The following is an 18,650-nucleotide window of genomic DNA, read 5'->3' as shown; positions in this document are numbered from 1 at the left end:
ATCAAAACATTAACGTCATTCCCCTTTGTAATACACAAAATGCAAGCGATGCCATACAAATTGTGTTCCTATTTTAGATGATAATATGTACTTTTTTAGGCAAGTTATCATGAACTAATTTAACATCATCCTTTCTAGTTTCACCAAAACAAAGTACATACTATTGGTTAAATTTGCTTACCCTACATGTAAATTTGGGAGGAGTACGAAATCTATACATGTCAGCAAGTTAGACATATTGAACTTATTCTTTTTTCATTTTGTTAAACAAAACATTTAACGATATATTCACTATCAAAACATTAACCAATTTATGTTAATCTAGCAATTATAACCAAAAAAAAAAAAAAATGAGAATATCATCAGAACTAATTTAGCCAAAAAAATAATATAAAATTGAGTTGGGAAAGAAGCTGTCAGGATTTTTCCTCTCTTCAATGCTTGATCAATTCAGATTTACAGCATTAGAAAACAAGATACAGACTTGGCAGAACATAAACACAGCAAAGAATCAAATTTTGACACAAGAATTTGATGTTTTTGGAGACAAAATTCTTCAACCACTGCAGGGAATTTTTCCCCCAGTCAATCGAACATTTAACAGAGTATTACACAGTGTCTATTTGCACAAAACACTAGCACTCATCAATAAAAAAGAGACCCAGAAAGAAAAAAATACAGAAAGTTACAGAGAATTTCTTTCTCAACCTGACTTTCTCTCTTCTACAGAATGTATTCTTACTCACACGGTTCTAAAGTACCAGCCCTTTAATCCTATTTATAGGCACAGGATTAAAGAAATTAACAAGCAAAGGACAACTGATTCTGTTACGGCTACTAACAATTTGCAATAACAGAACTTAGGCTCCAACTGACTTTAACCCATTTAACTAATGAGTTTAACAACCGAGTCAAAGAGTCAACATTTTCTTTACAGAAGCATTGGGTGCTCATGGGCATTATCTCAAAACCATATAGGAATCATGGACGCCCAATTTCTTATTGATGAAAAATTGGATACAAGGAGGCAAAGCATCAAATTTACCAAGGAGAGAATACGATTCAAATGTTATCTAAAAAATCGGCAATGATGTGATGCACAAATCAACGAGATTCCTTCATCTTCAACTCTGGATATAAAATTAGCGTATTGTCATTCGTGACCCTCAACAGGCCACGTTATCATTGATATCATACTCTATTTTCATAAAAGCTACCGTGTTATCAATCTTTATCTCAATAGAGATCACCTCAACAAGTTTTGCAAATTTGCAATCATTAGATACGAAAAGTCCAATCTTCGTATCGCAAGTTATGAACAAGTTATTGGAATCCATACCTACAACTCCACAAAAAATCAAAAATGTATAACAAATAGGGGTAAACAAATGGTGATTATTCACAAATATATCGTTCATCAGTGGATCAAATTCAGAAATGCAATCCTCGAAATAATGAAATACCAAGAATTGAAAAAAAAAAAAAAAAAAAAAGAATGAGAAAAAAAAGAATGAGAATAAAGAGCAACTCCATTTTTCATAATTAATTGATTACTTATATAAGAAATCTAGATTTATAACAAAAATTATTGGTTGAGACGGAGGGTACAATTAATCCACAAACATCATTTCACGATTATTATCAAGTTCACAAACCCATCTCACAAATCTTAGAATTTAGTTAATGCAAATCCATAAATCACATAAAACGTAGTTAAATATGTTGGTAGAATTGCAAAAGTAAGTGGTTAAATTTCAAACTATTTTGCAAGTCACATGATATTTCACCAAAAAAAAAAAAAAAGAATTATTAATAATTCACACGTTAAATAACATTTTCCTTGATTTCAATAAATAAAATTTGTTTGAGGTAGTTTCGAGAAGGCACAAATAGGATGCACAAGCGAAGGTTAAATATTTTGTGGCTAGGAATGAAATTTCGATTTAAGTCACTCAGTAGGAGATGAGATTGCATGTAACCCTTTCTGACATCCTTGTAGAATCGAAAACCATTTTTAATTTGAATTTACAATCTTTTAGCTGTTGTAATTAAGTTGCAGCGTAAATTATGCCATTTCAATTTCAGTTATTGTTGACCAAGAAACTGTAAAGCACAAGTACATGAGTCGTGTTTAAGTAATAAAATCGACATTTTGAGTTTGAGTTGTCCCTCAAGGAATGCTTATTTTAGATTACACAAGTTTAATCAATTTAATTTTAACAATAAAAACAAACACACAATAAAGATTTAGTTTTGAAAAATAAGGAAAATTGAATAAAATCAACAAAAATAAGTAAACATAAATACTTGGAAAATTTGGAGGAAAACGTGGTTGGAATGCATGGTTTCGTTTAATTGTCGTCTAATTAATTTCTCCACAAGTCAATTAATAAACTACTCGTTTACGATGTTAGACCCGATATTTTAATTTTAGCTAATTATCTTTCTTGAACGAAATTAATTTTAATTGATTGGTTTAATTTACTATATCTCTATGTCGATTAAAATCAACAACCCATTAATTTTTTGTGAAAATAGTTTATTGGGCCACTTAGGGGTATATCTCTACATTCTACACAAATTTATTGTTTCTACTTATGATCTAAAATGCACAATCTTCTTTTGATAATAGTAAAAACACAAGAAAAATAAGTATTTTAATATTAAAAAGCAAAATATAGAAATTAATCAAGGCTAGATTAAATGTCAACCATAAATTCCAACACAAAAATCAGCCCATTTTATACGGATAATAGAATGGAGAATATTTCATATAATATATTGCAAATTCGAGACAATAATGAAGAAAATATAAGAGTGAAGATAAAATCATTTTTTGGATTTAGATTCTTGATGGCTAGATCTTGATTTTCTCCAAGTATTTTCTATAAATGTATTCTTCTTGTGTTCTTGATTTTGCTCCTACAATTACAAGAAAAATCAAAAGAAAATGAAGAGAAAATGAAAATAAAAAGGCGGACGAAGACTCTCCCAAGAAGTTGCCCGTTTTCTGCCTTTAAACCCTATGAATTTATCCTCAAATTGCAGCCTTAAATCCCTAGAATAATTGTAAAACAGCCTTCGATATTTGAAAATAAAACAAATGGAGGTCCCCAAGAATTAAACGTGGCGCCTAGGCGTCATTTCTTTGCCAAAAGAACCAAATAATTGGTTTCCTTCTGCATCAAAGTCCCTAATTAACTGCATGTTAGGTCCCTCACTTTGATCTTGATAATCAAATTTTGAATTTTACATCAATTTTGCCATCCATAAATTGCATCCATTGTCCTTCAACTTTCTGCACTAGTTCATTTTGGTCCCCAATTCACAATTCGCACAATTTTGGTCCTTTTCTCCTCCTTTTTGTCTTTTTCTATTTCTTTGGATGATTTTTACTTATAAAAACAATAATTACATAATTGTGAATATAAATTCGCTCATTTAATCAATATTTAAGTTTATTTAAGTATTAAATTATTTGTATAACACACTTATGAGTTATAATTCAAAAATGGGAAAGTTTCAAAGTCAGTAAATTTGGGTACTATTTTCACGGTTATACAGTATAATAAGTATGTAAATAAGTATTTTAATATGTGAAAATTACACAATGGCAGGTGTTTGGAGATCACTTTTAAAAAAACCAAGTCCAAAGTTCAATTAATCAAAAATCAGGTTTATATATATAATTACTCAACCTCTAAATCCCCAAATTAATTCCAATCCCTAATCATTTCAACCCATTCCATTACAAACATTTTCCCATCCTCGTCTATCCCTTCTCTCTTCACCACCGGTGACACCTTTGAACTCTGCAACCGGCGATGAAGGAGATGCGTCGGTGCCGACAGAGGAGGCGAATCAACTTTCAGTTTCAGCAGGGGTGGGCATTTGCAGCGTTGCAGCAGCATCGCGACGCTGCAAGTGATGGTTTCGGCCCCTTTTCTTCCTTCTCTCTCTTTGACGTTGGTGATCCATTCCTCTGTTGTTCGCCGTTGATGGTGGTGGTGTGGTTTGTTGATCGATCGACGTCGTCATGTGCAGCGATTCTCTCGATTGCAGTGGCGAGGGGATGCCGCTTCTTCTCTATTCACGAAGGCGACGGTGGTACACTAGTACTGATACAGATGCTGCGTCGTGGGTGCGTGGTGGTGATGGGTGTGGCTGCAGTGGTGTTGGCGTCGTGGTGGGTGTATGGTAGGGTTAGTTATGGTTGGTGGTGGCCTTGTTGTTGTGTTGTTAGCACTAAAATCGACGACAAAGCTGCAATTTTCTCTTTTTCGATCTGCACTTTGGGGGGGTTTAGGGTTTCTCGATCTGGTGGCTACGGGGATCTGCAGCGGTTGTTTTGGAGGTGCTGGTGAGGTGTTGATTATGTGCGGTGGTGGTTGTGGTCGTGTGATTTTTTGGCATGATTTGTTGTGTTTTTGAGGTGGTGGCGGCGTTTGTGACCAACTAATTAGGCATATGTGACCAATTAGGTGCTTGTGACAAAAAATTTGTGGTGAATCAATAGGAGTTGGGTGTTTGGCATATGTGACCAATTATTTTGTTATTTGTGACCAATTATTTTATTATTTGTGACTAATTATTTAACTGTAAACTTAAAATTCGATAATTTGTGACTAAAAAATAATCTGTGACTAACAAACTGTGACCTGTAATTTGAATAATCTATAACTTTGAAATAATTTGTAACTTACAAAATTTTTTATTTGTGATCCGAAATAATAGATGACCAATTAATTTGATGATATGTGACCGATAAATAAATTTGTGACCTATATTTATGAATGTGTGATCATTAATTATATAAATGTGACGTTATAATCTTTATTTAATAAATATTTTTAATTAATTAAATAAAAACCTGATTTTTGTATAATTAAACTTAACATATGATTTTTGAATTGTGCATAGTTAAAACATGTGAATTTTTCCCTTTTAATATTAATGAGAAATCTTTTTTATTTCATAGGTATTTATGATTTTTTCCTTAACATACTCGAAATAACTTAATGGGCTCTCCAAACGGCCCAACATCATCTAGCCCATCTCAAATTCAACCATGACAGAATCCAATGAAAACGCATCCTCCTGCGCACGTGCGTACATTTAGATGGTAAATCAGTAAAAGCGAGTGTAATTAATTTTCAGGTCATGTTGGAGTTATTAATTAATTGGAATTAATAAACTAAACACAAAAGCCAAAACAGGCGTACATATTAAAAAATAAAAATTAAAAACAAATTAGAAGAATCCGCCTATATTATAATACCACACGTAACCTCATCTCCCCCATTCTCACTTCTCTCAGTCTCCCACATTTCCTTGCAAGAAAATGCCCAGTTACACACAGTGAAAAGGTGTTCATCTGCATTTCATTGCCATCAATGCTTCTCAGTATTAATTCGTGACTTTCACTTTTTCACGGATTTTCCTTCATAGCTGCATATCTAGACACATTACTTGCTAGCTTGCAAAATTGCTTGCTGTTTTTTGCTTTGATTTGCATATAGTGGTGGAGTTATATAGTGAGAGAAAGTTGTTAGAGTGATGGACCTGGATAAGGTGACTTTGGAGATTTTTTCCAAGTTAGAGCAGAATTGGTTGTACCACTGTGATGGCAAGAAGTCGCGTGTTTTAAGCATTGACGGCGGAGGAACTACTTGCATTGTTACCGGAGCAGCCTTGGTTCACCTTGAGTCTCAGATCCAAGCGATGACCAGTGATTCTCATGCACGCGTTGTAGATTTCTTCGATATTATCGCCGGCACGGGTATCGGCGCTTTTCTCGCCGCCTTGATCGTCGCCGACGATGGTGCTGGCCGTCCGCTGTTCTCCGCGAAAGATGCTGTTGAATTTTTTATAGAGAATCAGGCGAAGCTTTTTAAGGAGAAAAACGTCGGCATTTTTCGCCGCCGACATAGGTTTTCGGATACGAGCATGGATAGGGTGCTGAAGGAGACTCTTAGGAGAGAAGACGGAAAGGTTTTGACTTTAAAGGATACGTGTAAGCCTCTCCTAATACCATGCTTTGACCTCAACAGCTCGGCGCCATTCGTCTTCTCCCGCGCCGATGCCACCGAGTCTGCGAGCTTTGATTTTGAGCTATGGAAAGTTATCCGCGCCACATCAGCGACTCCGTCAATGTTCAAGCCGTTCAAGCTCAACTCGATTGACGGAAAAACCTCTTGCCTGGCCGTAGACGGTGGACTTGTGATGAACAACCCTGCCGCCGCAGCCGTAACTCACGTCTTGCACAACAAGCGAGATTTCCCGTCAGTCACCGGCGTTGACGACCTTTTGGTACTCTCTCTCGGTAACGGACTGTTGAGCACTGCATCGAAGTTGAAACTCCGCAGTGGCAACGACTGTTCGCCGTCGTCCATTGTCAGCATTGTCCTCGACGGCGTCTCGGAAACCATTGACCAGATGCTCGGCAATGCCTTTTGCTGGAACCCCAATTGTTACGTCAGAATTCAGGTAATTTTCAAGTTAATTTATACTATTCGGAATTAAATTAACTTTGCTATAATTAATTTACAAAATATTTCTGATCACGGAGTTACGTTATAGGCTAACGGCGTTGGTGAACGAACGGAAGAGGTTTTGGCGGAGAGAGGCGTTGAGTCGCTGCCGTTTGGCGGGAAACGGTTGTTAACGGAGACAAATGCACAAAGAATCGGAGGGTTTGTGCAACGGCTTGTTGCATTGGGAAGGAGTAGTCTACCACCGAGTCCGTGCAAGGAAACTGCCGTCAGTCCACTTGCTAACGGCCGTTAGTTCTTTTTTTTTAATTTTTTTCGTTGTTGTTCAGTTTAATATTCGCCCATACCAGGGGTGCTTTAGTTAAATGGCTCTATTGTCAGCTTTAGCTAGTAGCTGTAATTGTAAAACTAAATAAGAATATTAGTAATGAGTAATGACTGTTTAGCATTAATTAAGTGGACCTTAATCTCTCTTTCTTTAATCTCGAAGACTCGAACCGATTGTGCTTATCTTGAAAGTAATTGGGTGGGGTATTTCTAAATTGAATTCGACATGATAAGTGAATATTGAGTTTAAATCCCCCTAATTAAGCAAAAGCTAGAGGTATTGATGATTCATCACTTTCGCTTATTAGATAGCTAGGAGCAAGCTAGTATAGTTCGAATGTAATCTTTAAAAATTTGTCTCCTGAATCCCCTATTATTCCTAATGAGATCGATGGAGCTTTCTTCTATTATTCCTCTCGCTATGATGATGATATTGAAATAAGAAGAATAATCTTGTTTCGATGAAAAAAGGAGAGATAATATGTCACGAGCAAATTAAGACCACTTGTCAATGCATAGATAATGATTGAATGACATTACTAGTTTGTCTAATCTTAAAATCTCTTTAAGTGATAGTTCGTTGAAACTTTTGATAATTTAGCATATTTTGTTAAAAGTTGATGAAATGTGTTATTGAAATATTATAAAAGTTGTGGGTCACATGAAATTTGTGGTTAAAATAAATTCTTGAATTTGACATCAATTTTTTAATAAATTTTTAAACTTTCCCTAACAAACACTAAATAATATTTATTAAAAACAAGATTTGATGACAATATTTACTATTTAGTAATTTTATTTGTACCTAAAGGCTTCTTTTCCCTGTCATTTTGGAAATCAGTTTAGGCGTACAAATTTTCGGGCTTATGGTTCAACTTGCTCTTCAAGAAAGTAAATCAATTTGAAGAAGATACCCCGATTACATGACCAAGAAAGTACAACATTGATGCATGTTATATAGGGTAAGTATTTACACTTCATTTCCCAAGTGGTACAGATGCACAACCATGGATAAGGTAATAGAACTACACATTGCACTGTGAAAAAGAAAATTCACGTGCGGTTGGTAACGTGAATTTGACAGCATAACAGTTCCAAAAGAGTACGAAAAGTAAAATTTTATACGTGATAATATTAATCAGTATTATGTAAACAAAAATTGTCAAATTTTTTTCTTAATTAAAAGGAATTATAATACTAGTGAACTGAGTCAACTAGTTAACTTAATTGGCTTTAGATCTTAAAATCGAGAATCAATTTTGGGTTCTTTTATTTTTATAATTTTTCAATTTAAATGACAACTAAGTTAATTTATGTAAAGTACTTTCGCTTACTGAAACAGAAAGTAAGAACGTCAAATTGAAAAATTTACGAAAACATAAAATGAATGGAACTAGCGCAAACCATAATTAATTGATTATGGTTCGATTCAGCTCCACGCTCTACATTTTACAATTTTCATTAGTATACAGTTCAATTCAATTCAATTCTTATCAGTATCGGACCGAACCAAATTATGTTCACCATATATATTTTTAACTTGAAAAAATGGCTTTTTAAGTCAAAATTTTGATTCGATGTTAATTCTTTACACTTAGTTTCCATTTCTCTATTATAAACTCGGATCACATTCTTCAAAAGGCTCTCTTATCTCTTTATTCTCCGATATATTTGTAGGGTTTTCTTGTGGATTTCCTTCCACTCCTTCACTAGGGACCATTGGGTACAGGTTGGTACATATTGAATTGGAGTACATCAATGAAGTTAGCATTCATCGGAGCCACTTGCTGTTCTGTCAAAATATTTAAATCCGTGTTTGGATTTTTGCTAAAAATCATATTTAAAGTAGATTTTAATAAAAATTGATAAATGTGGTTAAAAAGTTGATAAAAATTAAATTTTTTTTTACCACCCTGTGCTTTTCCCTTGGTGTTATTTTAAGATTGGAATATTACAAATTTGTTGGATTATACTTTGTGGGTATATGTTTTAATTAATTAAATGTTCATGACATAGTTTAAGACAAAAATTAAGGTTAGATAATTGTTATCTTTCGATTAGTAAATTGGTCAGACAACCTGGTTGATGTGGATACAGGCCAGGTACTACCAGGCAGGTAAGATGTGGTGGCTGTCATATTAATTACTGGCCTTTCTTAGAAATATACTAAGGGATCTTTAGTCTTTATATATACATCAACAAAAAGAAGAATTAAAGAAAAAAATTGAGGACCTAAAATTATGTAAATTATATGTAGGAGTGTTTTAACCCCCAACAATTAGATTGATTCCACTGGTGATAAGGTCAAGAATCCATTTCGTGACCTCCTATTTCTCTTGGTCAAGCAGGTAAGTCTTCTATTTTTAAGTCAGAAAGAAGAATTAGAATGATAAGTAGTGAACAAGTTGTCCAGATTAATGTTTTACATTTTTTTAACTAGGCCCACATATTTATAAGCAAAGATGAAATATCAATTCTTTTACTATCTCCTCTTGACTCGCGAAATGATTGCCTCATCAACAGTCAACCCCAATAGGTGGGATCAGTTCCTTCAAAGTCAATTGGCCTCGAGCTTAATGCTCTCGTCCTCCTATGGGCTTGAGCCTCTCTCGAGACTCGTCTCCTTGATGGCAGACTTTGAGTTTCTTCTAGGTCAAATGGACTTGAGACTCAACAGAGTCTTCCTTTCAAAATTAATCACCGTCAATATTCATGTCTTCTCCCCACCCCAGGTAAGTGTAGTCAGGGGCGGATCCAGACCATTTGAACTGTGGGGTCAAAATTTTTTTTTTTCGAACAACGTATCATGAAAAAAAAAGGAAAAATCGGTTGTTTACTGTTCATATTCGATATGTGCACTTTGGGAAGAAATCGTTGGATTATATGATATATTTATGGACTAAATAATGGATATGGACCATGTGATATGAATATAGATTTAGAATTTGAACTTTTTGAGGCAGAAAATTAAGTTTTCAGCATAAAAAAAACAGAAAATTAAGTTTTCAACACAAAAAAAAAAAAATTCAGAAAACTGTGGGGTCATTTGACCCCACATGACCCCATGTGGGTCCGCCCGTGAGTGTAGTTTGGACTCATGCTCCATGTTCCTAAGTGCTGAAAAAGACTAAACAAGAAAATGTCACCACTTTAATCACAATGACTCAAAAACACTGTGGTTTCTCATTTAATGCTTGGATAGACAATATCAGATTCCAATCCCTTTCATAACCCTTATTTGTTGACCACATTATGCATTTCTCCCTGAATTTAAGGAAAAAAAGACTTCTCTTGTAATACTTCCATATCAAGATCAAGGGCAAAGGCTTTTGATTTCCTCTTGCACATGGAGACTTAGTTCCCTTTAGGGACCAGCGAATGACAATGAACCATAAGGAACTCTAAATTGACAACGTATTGGAACCCACGTCTCATTTTGTATCAATATCCTAGATGATCAAAAACTCGTCTTTCTCATTGCTGTAGCATGTTCGACTCACTAGATAGAAGACGACTGAATAGCACTACTGTTACAACCTCTTTTTTGTCTTTCTTAATCTTGTTCACTGTTAATCTGATAAATTTGTTAAGAAAAAATAAATACCATATTGTTTAAACCTAACATCCTAAACAAAAACACTATTTGTCAATTGTCAGTCTTAAAAATAATTTTCTAATCTCTGCATTACTATTCAGACAGCTAAAGCAAAGAACTCCATGTGATGTAACAGTAAACTTCTTGTCCTTTTATTGTTATTTTGTTAGTGTCAAACAAGTAGAAGTATCATTTTTAATGATTGTGTAGTGAACCAAAACTGTCTCTCAGTTCATTTCTTGACTGCAGTTAGGGTTTCAGTACAGTAAAATCTGAAACCACCTGAAGCAGACAGGTTTGGGAGATGGGACATGCATTGGCCTAATGGCCTTAGGGCTAACCCTACCTTGTGATTTTTATAAAAAAAGAATTCTTCACAATAATTCACGAACTTCATTTTTACCTGTCTGTTTGTTTTATAGGTATATGTAGAATCTATAAAGAAAATTTCACTGTTTGATTAGGCAATTATTTATGGATTGTAAATTGATGGTTTACATTGGTTTAGCACTTGTTTGATTTTCATTACATTACATTACATTACATTCTATTTTTCTCTCTCCTATTTTCAACCACACAATCTTCCATAAAATAATATTACACGTAAATCGAAAATTTTTCTTTCTTTTTCAACCACTCATTTTTCAAAAAACACTATTCTATACATTAAATTTTCCCCGTAATGGGGGCCAAACAGGGGCTTAGTTGAAGTCTGGAGAGTGCGTGGGGGCAAATCACTTTATTCGGATGGAGTTAGAATTGAGATTAAGTTATTTTAAATTGAAGTTTGACAAGTTTAGTCATGCTTACGTGTTTATAAGTAAATAATCTATTAAAGCATTGCCATGTACTTGTTATAGTGGTGAGTCCTAAGTTGTAAAAGAACAAAATTGAAATTGGATTGATTTTGCTCTCAGGGTCATTGTAATCCTGAAAAAGAGTTCATTTATAATTCAAGATTTTGACCGATCTTCTTTAAGTTAGTTTAAAGAATGAATTTTGAAAATTCTAAACGTTATTTCCTTAAATCATGCGCATGGTACACAATTTACATTGAATTCTAAAAAGATGTTGCACCAATATAGTAAAAGCTCGATTCTACACTTGAAAACTCCATAATGCATAAATCTTCTTTTTCTATCTTCTTCTTTAAGTACGTTGCTATTCCTTTCTTAATATATAATGGGGGGTGGATAATTAAAGACCAAAAGGCTAAGAGTAGTATGCATTACTAGACCTTTTTATGATGGTGTCTCATCAATGCTTAAAGTCATATTTGTAATCAAAAGATTTCTTAAAACTTCAAACATTTATTAGCACTCTGTATGTAAGAGGATAATTTAAATTTGTATGTGCCCCGTTTAGAACTTCCCCGAAAGCACCTAAGTAAACAATGTATAAGAAACATGGATTTCTGTATTGGTCTCAGTGGAGCGAAGAAAAGAGGATATTTTGTGATGACAAATTTTCTTCGATTATTTTACCTTTGTTTTTAATGTATGCTCTCTTCGAGTTAGTGAATCGGGACAAAGACATGATACAAATAACGACGCTATGCATTCTTAGCATCCACGAGGGAGTTTTGACTATGTATTAGCCTTGCAAATACTTTTGATCAAATCTAGTTGTCACCTAATTATGAGAAAGATTGTGTTGGCTTCCGATGAAGAAAACAAATTCGATTAGTAAGCGAAGCAAAATAAATTCGTCGCTTTATTTAAGAGTTTAGATTTTTACTTCAATGATATTCACATGAAGCTACATAATTGGGGGGGGGGGTTGACTATGACCCCCCCCCCTAAGGTAGGTAAAGATTGCAAAATATTATTCTATTGTGGGGCATGAAAGAGAACCAACTTGAATAAATAACCAAGTAATTCTATCAAGAATCGTCCTATTCCCAACAAACAAAGCATATGAGGTAACTTTTGCCTTTGATTAAGATTGATGTATGGTATATTTACTTAAGGAACAAACAATAATACCTAGAAGAAGAATCATTAATTATTTAATTAAAAGAAAATACCCCCACAAATAAAGCATGCTCATAACTTTATGGTCCACTACTTTTAATTGGTTAACCAATATCAGAAGAGAACATTAAGTTGGTGAGTGTTTGAAGACTACAAATTACTCTATTCACGAGGGAGTCTTTGGTATAATATACTTGACTTAATAAAAGAAGAGTGACATGAAAAGGGAGGTGTATAAATCAATGAACGTACAAACAAACACAAGCAACCTTCTAGATTTACGTTGATTCTAAAAAACATTAGAAAACTTGACAATAATTAACAAAAAATATATAGAATTGCAAAAAAGTTCATAAAACTCGAAGTCTTCTAATAATCCGTTTGATTCGACACAATCCGCTTATAGAATCGAATTGAGAAGCAAAAATTGATTTTACATTTGCACAATAATTATTTATTATCATATTCGATTCTATATGCATTGATTTTATCCCTAGCCCCCTAATGTATGTAAGAGGTCTTCAAAAGAACTTATGAGCACAATTATAAGAAGCACTTCTTAGTGTTTAATTGCAAAATATAGAGATCAGAGCCTTCCCTCCCACTACATAAATCCCGTGAATAAATTTTAAACTACCCAATAGTCCATACCGCTGAGACCAATTCATACCACTTCACTCTCTACATTAATTGCACTGCCCAAATTTCATTTATATATCTAGCAACACATTCTCTCTCTCTCTCTCTCTCTCTCTCTCTCTACGCTCGCTCACATATACATAATAACTTTATCTATAATAACTTTAGATTCATGTAGATCAAGATTCATTGAACATAGATTAATGTGAATGCTAATTAATGGAGAATTTATAACATGAAATTCATACATGATAAGAATTTTGTAGTATTTATTATATATTGAAAATGAAAAGTAAAGTATTATTAAAATAATTGAATTATAATAGAGTTAAAATCATTCAAAAAATGCCTCTCATTTAATTTGATATTTCATACACTTGTATGTGTTTATATGTGTGTAGATTTATTCGAAAAAACTGTGTCATGTTTAACCTTTCAGTATAAATGCACAAAGGATTCCAACGACGAAATTCGATAGATTGGCCTTCACGTGTCTATTTTTTTGCTTGATTTATGAGAGCTAAGGGGCAATCTGCAAAACCAATTTGCTACTCAATAATAAATTAAGAACTAAATCTGTATTGTTCTAAATTCACCGTGAACAAATATGTTTGATAAAGCTTTCATTATATATTTTCTTAATGAAGTAATTAATATATAAATATAGAAAATTATTTTGCGTCTTAAGAATAGAAGTTGACTATGCCATTCAAGTCAACATTTGACACCATTTCAAGCAAAGTATGACATTTCATTATGGGTTAACTTATCGATACATTAAAAATAATAATAATAATAATAAATAAAATCCATAGCTTAAGTAAAAAGCGACACAGTCCCACAAAAGCCAAAAAGTTATGTCAACAATAACTTATTTATTTGAGCCAAACAGACACCAAATTTATGCACCGCACAACACCCATTTCGCCTTGTCTCCAGATCATGCGCACGTGTGCCTCTCTCTATTTTCACGTATACATACATATATAAAAATCATATATGTATGTATTTTAAATTGTTCTTCTCAGTAGGTAGTATGGAACCTGTAAAATTGTTCACAAAATGTTCAATTGCAGATTGTTGGGGTACTATCAATCTCAAAACTTGTGAATTCTCTAGGTCTTTCGAAAAGTCGTGAAGGGTTCTTGTTCGTAAAAGTGATGATCATAATAATATTAGTTAGATAGTTAAAAATATGTTTTTAACAATTTTATTATGGTCTCGATCATGAAAGGTCCCTTGATGGTTGTCATTCCGTGGGAAAGATATCAATCAGACTTTCAAAGTGAATGTTGCTATTACTCATATCTATCGTGAGGGAAATAGTAATACGAATGCACTTGCGTCAAGACTTTCTATCATTGCTTCTCATACTTTTTGGCGGGCATGTACCAAAAATTATTTCCATGTTTTTCTTCTTATATGTATAGCAGACCTAATTATAGATTGTGTTGATCTTTTATTTTGTTTTTACTTCGCTGTACTATTTAATATTTAATAAAATATTGAAATAAATAGATGATGAGGGTGCTAAAGAGATGCCGACATAATTACGACATCCAGGTACACTTAGTAATTTCTATTTCCAACAACCTTACACCAAAAAGTTGTACTGCATGCATATAAATACAAGCATCACCTCCATGAAAATATGTTACATAGGTGTGTGTATTGAATTATAATGATAGATTATGATAAGATCTTGTCTCCTTCACTTGGTTCCTATTAAATTTTCATATACTTGTCTTCATTCCTTACAAAATATAACGACGAAATTGTCCATATTTTTCTTTTCATTTAAGTCCTTACCTTGATGGAATGAGAATTCACTCACTTATTTTTCATCAAATACCAATCATAAACCACAACATGCCAAAAGCCCTTGTCTACCCCAAGTGTTCTCTTAGCTATAATATAGATTATGCCTATTTGGCACATTTCAAGTATCTTGAAGTAAATATTGTATGCCCATGACTTCATGACAAGGATGAATAAAGACAATAGACATTGGACACAAAAATTTTGATTTCGAGACATTAGAAATTGAGATTATCATGTAACCGTACATCACGTCAAATTTCTTGACACTAACCCTCGTGGGAAGCAAATTATTACATGAATTCTGGGTCGTTAGTCATATGTGCCCACGAGTTTATGACTACGATGAACAAAGACAACAGCCTAAAGACACGAAAATCTTAGTTCAATCTCTAATCATGGTTCTGTCATCACATAGTTCTCATGAAGGTATGTTTGGTTCAAATTTCTTGGCATCAACTCTTGTTGGGAAGAAAAATGTAGTTTCATACAGTTAGATATACGAGGATCACGTGACAATTTAATAGATATTTGAATTGTTTTATTCATTGAAGATTGATTGTGTAATAGCAATAGCAAAAGGTTGAGAAGCCAACTTACTCTCGAGGCAATATATGTTGCAACCGTTGTTCAACATTTAAGAAAAAATTAAATGGCATGAAAAATATGAAGAAAACCAAAGAAACGGTATTAAAGGCAAAACCTTGTGCCACGCGACCGCATAGGCAAAAAGGCTACGCTGTCGCATGGCCTATTGCAGGGAATTTGGGGGCCTCTTTGGATTGTTTTATGCAACCGCATATATTATTACTATTCGGTCGCATGGTTATATAAAATTGATCGTTGAAGGTCGATTTTCTATTGTTGCAACTTCAAATTTTGGTGGCTTTTCGACCTATTTTGGCACCAATTCGTGTACATTGGTGGTGGCCTATATATAGGTGATGCATCCCAAGCCAAATACAAGTAAAAAACATTTGTGATCCATATTCATTTCAAAATCAAAGATTAAATTCTTGATTCATAATCATATTCAAATCTCCCTTGTGTTCTTATAGTTTTGGAGGATTACACTTGTGATTTAGTGTTAAATCATTTAAAAGGCTTGATATAATCTTACAAATCATTTGCCAAAAATCCTTAATCATCTCAATCAATCCTGAGAAGAGGCAAATATAGTTTGAGGACAACGATTACGCATTCGAACCTTCAATCTTATTCTTTTCAATTTTCTGGGGTTAATCATCTTGTGATTGTATTCTTGTGATATTCTTCTTGTCTCTTCTTCATCCCTCCAAAATTTTCCAACAACATATTAATGACCATGGCACAAATTTTCCCATAGAAATTTGGAAATTTCTTGAAATGAACCAACCAATGTATATGAAATCGTAAAAGGCGAAATAGTTAGGATTTTGTTTGCTTTATGGTCTAGGTTTTATCGGTACTTGATAAATTACTTTTATTAGAACTTCTAAAATATAGAAAAATCCTGTGTTGGTGTCAATGTCGACAAAATGATAATGGTAATTAATTTTCACTCCAAGTGAAAATTCCTTTTGTTGAAATACGATTTGTGGTTCATAGTTAGTGCGTCGAATCCTGTAATAGTTCCAAATTTGGAGTTTAATTGTCAAACTCTTTCCACGTTCTTGTTATTAATGACATTGCAAATTTATTTTGACTTGATATCACACTTTAATTTAACTCATGTCACTTTCTTCTTAGCATTTAGACAATCTTCGATCTACAAATCAATAAAAGCCTAAAACTTCACCTATCTTGAAAAAGACCATACCGTCAACTATGTTAAATTTCATATGAATGAAGTAAATTTTTATTGATTTGATTCAATATACAATAGAATATATAATACACATTTAGTTGGCTGAAAATGGGAAACAAAAAAAACTAATCTAGGAATGAAATAATATAAGATATTGACAAAAAGGAAGGAGAATTTTAGTTTCTGTTAATACTCCCCCTCAAGTTGGAGCATGGAGATCCGTAATGCTCAACTTGCGAGTGAAATGGTGAAATAAATCCTTTCCGAGAGCCTTGGTAAGAATGTCAGCTAACTGTAACTTGGATGAGACATGCGTAGGGAGAATGAGCCCAGACAAATATTTTTCACGTACAAAGTGGCAATTAAGTTCAATGTGTCTGGTGCGTTCATGAAAAACAGGATTTCGCTTGATATGAAGAGCAGCCTTATTGTCACAGTAGAGTAGAATACGCTGTGGATGTAAAACAAGAAGATCATGTAAAAGAGATTTGAGCCAGACAAGTTCACAGGTAGTCATAGCCATTGCACAGTATTCAGTTTCGACGGAGGATCGAGAAAAAAAAGTCTGTTTCTTTGTGTGCCACGAGATAGGGCTATTTTTAAGAGTAATGAAGAAACCAGTAATGAAACGATGAGTGGTGGGACAACTTGCCCAGTCGGAGTCTGAATATGCAGAAAGTTGAAAATTACACCGAGCTGAATAGAATAGACCATGTCCTAAAGAGCCTTTTAGGTAATGCAGAACATGAATGGCGGCAGTAAGGTGTGAGTCCCGAGGGTTCTGCACGAACTGACTTAGCATAATAATAGAGAAGGAAATGTCTGGCCGAGTAATGGTGAGGTACAAGAGCCAACCAACTAGGCGTCAGTATGAACTCGGGTCTGGGAATATATTGCCATCATCAAGATTGAGTTTCAAATTCTGATCCATGGGAAAAGTAGCTAGTCGAGAACCCAAGTTACTAGAGTCAGCAAGAATGTCCACTGTATATTTGCGTTGGTTGACGAAAATACTGAGAGGTGATCAAGCAATCTCAAGACCAAGAAAGTACTTCATGGTGCCTAAAGCCTTGATTTTGAACCTGTGATCAAGAGAAGTCTTGATGGTAGTAATGGCAGAGAGATCATTGCCTGCAACCAAAATATCATCAACGTAGACGAGGATAACAGTAAAAGAAGATCCAACAGTTTGAGTGAAGAGTAAGTGATCAGCAGCAGATTGAGTGAAACCATCAGATAATAATACAGAGGAGAGCTTGAAGTACCAATTACGAGAAGCCTGTTTAAGACCATAAAGAGATTTCATTAGACGACAAACATGAGTGTCCCCCTCTCGTCCATAACTAGGAGGAAGTGACATGTAGACCTCCTTATCCAAAACACCATGAAGGAAAGCATTATTGACATCAAGTTGATGAAGATGCCAATTACGGGCAGCTGCAATCGCTAATACACAATGAACAATAACAAGTTTGGCCACAGGGGCAAAAGTGTCATGGTAATCAAGACCCTCAACCTGAGTGTAACCTTTGGCCACCAACCGAACTTTAAACCTTTTGATGGAACCATTTGCATGTAATTTAGTTTTGAAGATCCACTTATAACCAATAGGTTTCTTACCAGGGGAAAGCGGAGTAAGATACCAAATATGATTAGTTTTAAGGGCTCGAAGCTTAGCCTGCATAGCATCACACCAGTGGGAGTGCTTAGCAGCTTGAGAGTAACTAGTAGGGTCAGAAGATTGTGAGAGAGCAGATAAAAAGGCAAAGTTATTAGCAGAAAAATTATTATATGAGACAAATTGGGAGAGTGGATGAGCCGTACCTGAAGATGTGATTGCAGCAATTGAAGACGTAATGGAAGAAGATGAAGGTAAGTTAGGACAAACATAATCAGCAAGATCGGAAGGACAGTGTAGAGTACGACAGTGGGGAGTAGGAGGGGGGCTGGAGGATTATCTGGAAGGGGGGAAGGATTTGTTGGTGGCATAGGAGGTTCAGGAATAGGAAGTGGTAAGACAG

The 18,650-nt window shown here is 34.3% G+C and overlaps 1 protein-coding gene across 1 annotated transcript; it reads left to right on the top strand.

Moving 5' to 3' along the window:
• Nucleotides 1–5,299: 5,299 nt before the first annotated feature.
• Nucleotides 5,300–6,943, top strand: LOC111385716 (probable inactive patatin-like protein 9). The gene is made up of 2 exons (XM_023010135.1): nucleotides 5,300–6,486; nucleotides 6,580–6,943. Exons 1-2 carry the CDS (start codon nucleotides 5,557–5,559, stop codon nucleotides 6,784–6,786), a joined length of 1,137 nt encoding a protein of 378 aa, XP_022865903.1. The 5' UTR covers nucleotides 5,300–5,556; the 3' UTR covers nucleotides 6,787–6,943.
• Nucleotides 6,944–18,650: the final 11,707 nt, after the last annotated feature.

The sequence above is a fragment of the Olea europaea genome, unplaced genomic scaffold (genome assembly GCF_002742605.1).
Source record: "Olea europaea var. sylvestris unplaced genomic scaffold, O_europaea_v1 scaffold3258, whole genome shotgun sequence".
NCBI lineage: Eukaryota > Viridiplantae > Streptophyta > Magnoliopsida > Lamiales > Oleaceae > Olea > Olea europaea.
This window is presented reverse-complemented; position numbering and strand designations above follow the sequence as displayed.